This window comes from Haemaphysalis longicornis, unplaced genomic scaffold, assembly GCF_048455015.1.
Source record: "Haemaphysalis longicornis isolate Haplotype H1 unplaced genomic scaffold, Haemaphysalis longicornis Haplotype H1 scaffold_8, whole genome shotgun sequence".
NCBI classification, from domain to species: domain Eukaryota; kingdom Metazoa; phylum Arthropoda; class Arachnida; order Ixodida; family Ixodidae; genus Haemaphysalis; species Haemaphysalis longicornis.
The window spans coordinates 114551859-114556575 of record NW_027526445.1 but is presented as its reverse complement, the minus strand read 5'-3'; the positions used below and the strand labels follow the sequence as shown (position 1 = coordinate 114556575).

Below are 4717 nucleotides of genomic sequence, written 5' to 3'. Positions count from 1 at the left end.
GTTGTTATCGCTGGTGAGCTTCTATTTTACTCATCCGGAACGCGTTGCCGGTATGGTTTATAGTAATCTTAGACGGCACCCAGTCATACCAAGAGGCGCGTTTACGGCCCAGAAAAAAAAAAGACAAAACATTCTGCGTCACGACGTTACGAGTATCTGATAGCATCTTGAATGTGAACCCGCAACTGTCTAACATCACTGTAGCCTTGCGATCACTGGCAGTAGCTTTACACGAACGCCGTAAACTCGTGGCGGCGTTGCTTTGCTGCTGTCCACAACACGAAAATTTTGACGTAGCACATATTACCGATTAATCTGGTTGTCGTTACTGTGCTCTAATCACAAGTAATCTCTTGGGTCCGATAGTCTGACCCTCTCAGATAAGTGATACTGACGTTTTATAAAAGCAAAAAAAGGGCAATTCCACCGCATTTAAAAAGGAAGGTCCTGCTTCCCTGAGGACTTGACGCTCCAGAACCCGTTGCTCCGGCTGCCGCGCTGCTTGCTCGTCTGCAGAAGGTACCGTACCCTAACGCAATTAAATTTAGCTTTATTGCTCACTTGACCTTTTGTATGGGCGAAGTTTATTTAAATCACGTTGAAGGCTACGGTTTTCCTAACATTATTAAAACCACGGAAATTGTTAGGTACTTCGAAAATAAAAAAATAACGTGGCCCGCTTGAAATAGATATGTTCCTCCTAATTCCCACAGTGTCAGTACCTGCGGCTCTTTGGCTTTGCACTTCTGAGCAGGCGGACGTGAGCTTAATTGCAGGAAGGGGCGGATTTTGTCACGTAAAGGCCGGAACCGAAAGAAACAAAATTGAGATGCGTTTTCTCACTTTCCTAAAAATGCATCCTAAAAGGCGCGCATCCGACTAGAGAACGTATAACCCAGAGATGAAGCTGCAGAATTGCCGATGGAGCATTCCCTCTGAGCTAATGTTCGCTATTACTATGCATTCCATGGTTAGCAACCGAGTTTCCCAACTTTCCGCTTTACTTGTCATTACTTCTACCGACCCTGACGCGTAGCACCCTTTCCTCTCCCCCTCTAACGCTTCTGTCGTGTCTACCATGATAAACGGAAGGGAGGTTCGGTATTTTATACCACTTTTTCCGCTTTTTTCAATTTGAAGTTATTTCAATTTTCTGGGGTGTTGCTCCTGTGGCACCTGCTGGGGAAGTTTGCTTCTACGCTCATCGGCACCGCTCGAGCTTTCTTCCTTGGTTGATTCCTTTTATCGTCCTCTTTTTGCAGCATTTACCTTTTTTTCCCTTTACAACCAGAAAAGAACACTAGTACCTTTCGTTGTACATTTCGCCGCAAATGCGTCGGGTGTTACTGTTGCTGTATAATTTGTTCCTGCAGTATAACATGGTTTCTTCGATGCTGAAGATACTTACTTTTTGCAAAATACTTCTTGTTACTCTTATCAAACTTTATTCTAGTTTATCCCAGTCACCAACACAGGGAGACTTGAATCCTCTTGTTTAATAAGCCCGAAAAGACTGTGCTTAACATACCCGCACTGGAAAAGAAGGGAACTAGGAGCACCTAGCTGGGTGGCGTTTCCTGATTTTCGCACCGTTGCCCAAGGAGGCGACAAAAGGGCAGATTTTCAAAAAAGATGCATGATCAAACAGTGATTGAGCGTGTCGGGCAAAGATTGATCCTTAAAACACTTTCATTTCCTCCCAAGAAGATATTTCGTTGGTACCTCATCTCTTTGCTTTGTTTCAGCCGCTCTACAATGAAGTTCCTTGCCGTCTGGGTCTTGATCTTCAGCTTGGTAATGGCTGGCCGTGCAGGCAAGCTCGCACCTTTAACGGGTAAGGTACCGTAAGCTGTTTCACCTGCTTGTACTTTCATGATCATTGCCGAAGGATGTGGCGTTTGCGACTCCTAGATCCGACAGCCCTCGTGAGCCCTCAGGGCATGTCCACTAAAGATGGCTCTGATAACAGCCTTCGGATGACTAGATATTTGAATCCTATAATGCCTATAGCAATATTTTAGATGCGGAGCATCTCATGCTCGGGGCTGTGTCCCTCCCTCCTTGTCCGCCGTCCACACTCTACTGCGACTCTCATTCCATGAAATGTAAAAGATAAAACAAACCTGTGAAGCATGTCGTAAAAGCGTAGCTTTATGTTGTATTTCCGCAGACGACCCCGAGTGCCCCTGGGTGAACTGCCCGCTCGGGTCGAATGTTGCCTGTTTCGTCAGCCCTGAGAGGTGCCAGTGCTCTTGCGGTAAGCCATTTATAGCAGTTTCTTGCCCCTCCCCTTTCCCACCCGGGGAAATTCCTTTCCATTGCTACGGAGTCCGTCGAGCCACATTCACATCACGCTCTTTTACGTACGAGGGCTCGTTTCCCCACCGGGGACGATATCTTGTTTCAATACGAAATTTAGGAACGTACTACGGCCCGGGTAACATGCAACACTGCTTAACAAACCCTTTAAGATGGACAACTGTGTTCCTTTTTGTGCCTCCTTCTGTAGCCTTCTGGGTAGCAAAGGTACAGAGGGGGATTAAAAGAAATGGGAACAACGGGGACACACAGCCTCTGACGCATGACGCACTGTATGGCGCCCAAGTCAGTAAACCAGAGTACACTGCGCGCATGCGCACTTCTTTGAGAGTGTGGCTACATTTATGGGAGATGCTTGATTATTGCGACGTCAGTTTATTTTGAGGCGCCTTTTCACTGTGTCGCCACTGAGCAGGATGATCGTTGAATGGCATCATGCTAGCTTCAATCAGCCTGCTGCGCGCTTGACTCCCAAATGTAATAGATAACATGACACTCAGTCGCGACAGTAAATAAAAATAGGCCTTTAAATAAATCAGCGGCGTCACTTTTTTATCAAGCATTTCCACAAACAGTAGGTCACACTCTCAAATGCTCTGAAAGAACTGCGCATGCGCGCAATTCACTGACAGTGCAGCCAAACTGTGCGGCATGCGTCGGAGGCGTGTGCGCCGCTTATCGTATTTCCGTTAATCCCCCCATTACCAGGAATGAAGCCTTGTACTTCGCAACACCAGGGTGTTTTTGCTGGCTGAAAGTTTCAGCGTAATACTGGTGCCAGGTAGTGTGTTCGCCCCTCAAGCCGTTTTTCTATCACTAGGCTGCACACTTCGATGGACGCCGAAATGAAGGATCCACTCAAACCTGGTATTTATTCTGGACAAACTGACACAATGAGGGAGCGTTTGGGGTGAATTCTAATTGTGGCGGTGTGTGGCAGTATTCCTGCACCCACGTACTGCAATAAAAGCAGAATGAATTTCTCTTTGCATTGGCTGCCTTAGGTATTGGCAGCAATTTTTGTATAAGTACTGCAGTAACCTGATTTCTGAAAGTTATTTTGTGCCCACTTACTGCCTGTACTTTTACACTGTTACCTGTTTCCTGCACTGTACCCACACACTCTGTAACGCCGGAAAGACCCTGAGGGTACTGCAATAACTATACTAAATAAAATAAACAAATCGCCGACAGCACTTTTCTTTGCTTCTTGCATTCTCGTAATTTTTATGTTCATTGTCCTTTATGCAGTCATGGAGGCCGACCCCTGCGCACCTCTGCTCAACATCACTTGCCCCATTTACCAGCAGCTGAACTGCAGTATTGAGGCTATAACGTGCACGTGCCGTTGCGCTAAGTTTGCGCGTAAGTACAACGGTTCCTCAAGTGTCGTGGCACACCACTAACCTTCGCCCGTTGTGCAGAAAATCGATTCACGTGCTTTGTTGTTACCATGTGTACAAGACACGTTTAGTGGCCAGGGCCCAATTGCACACCTTTCTGCAGTGTATTAGCCCTTGTTCAACAACAATGGCCAAACCTATACGTCATTATCCATTCGTGGTCTGCATTTTGAGTGTGCCTGCGCTGTTTTTTAATCTATGATGTATCCGCCTTTCAGTTCCTCAGTGACGAGCTTCCCTAAGGTCTTCCTTTACCGTGCCATCACAAGTACTACCATCTTCTCGTTCAGCAGCAGCAGGGCTAGTGGACCGGATGCGGGCTACGGGGCGGTGACAGAAAGACAATAAAGATTCCAACTTGAAGCCCGTTTGATCGCAAATGTTATGCATTTATCGCTTGCCCCATTGTATGCTTACATTTTCATTTGCAGACTTCATGTTCCTTGGTTACAGGTTGTCGTTCCGGGTGTTTCAATTAATGTGATTAGTTGGTCCAATCTTCACTTTCAAGTGTCCACTCGATTACAAAGAATGAAAAACGCCACTGGCCTTAATTCTTCCTTTGAACTCGCGCTACTTCTCTAGTGCTTGCGGCCCTTAAAGCAACGCCACCCCGCTCTGTATGAATGGTAATTTGATACAAAATCGACCCACCGGCGTCTCTTGTATTGCAAGCCACCTGGCGCTTGATATAGTCGTATCAAATTCTGATATCTCGGCGTCATATGGGAAGCGTGTGCCCTACTTAGCTTAACCGTGCTGTTACAGAGTGTCATAAAGGAATCGACAAATTGTTGCGGTGGCATCTCCGGCAGTATGTGCTTTTGGGAACGTATTTCTACCATTCTTGTATTTCTACCAGCTTCGTGATTAGTTTGACGTTCTGCGTTTAATGAGTAAAAGTGTTTGCGTTAATTAGAAGTTTCGTTGATCACAAAAATACACTGAAACACTGTACAAGACGATTTATTTGGTTTGTTTTAGATCCGGTATAA

The 4717-nt window shown here is 46.0% G+C and overlaps 1 protein-coding gene across 1 annotated transcript; it reads left to right on the top strand.

Moving 5' to 3' along the window:
* The first annotated feature begins 278 nt into the window (after positions 1-278).
* On the top strand, positions 279-3725 carry LOC144148446 (uncharacterized). Its single transcript, XM_077679983.1, has 4 exons — positions 279-519; positions 1746-1834; positions 2171-2257; positions 3571-3725. The coding sequence occupies exons 2-4, from the start codon at positions 1756-1758 to the stop codon at positions 3723-3725; spliced, it is 321 nt and encodes a 106-aa protein (XP_077536109.1). The 5' UTR covers positions 279-519; positions 1746-1755.
* Positions 3726-4717: the final 992 nt, after the last annotated feature.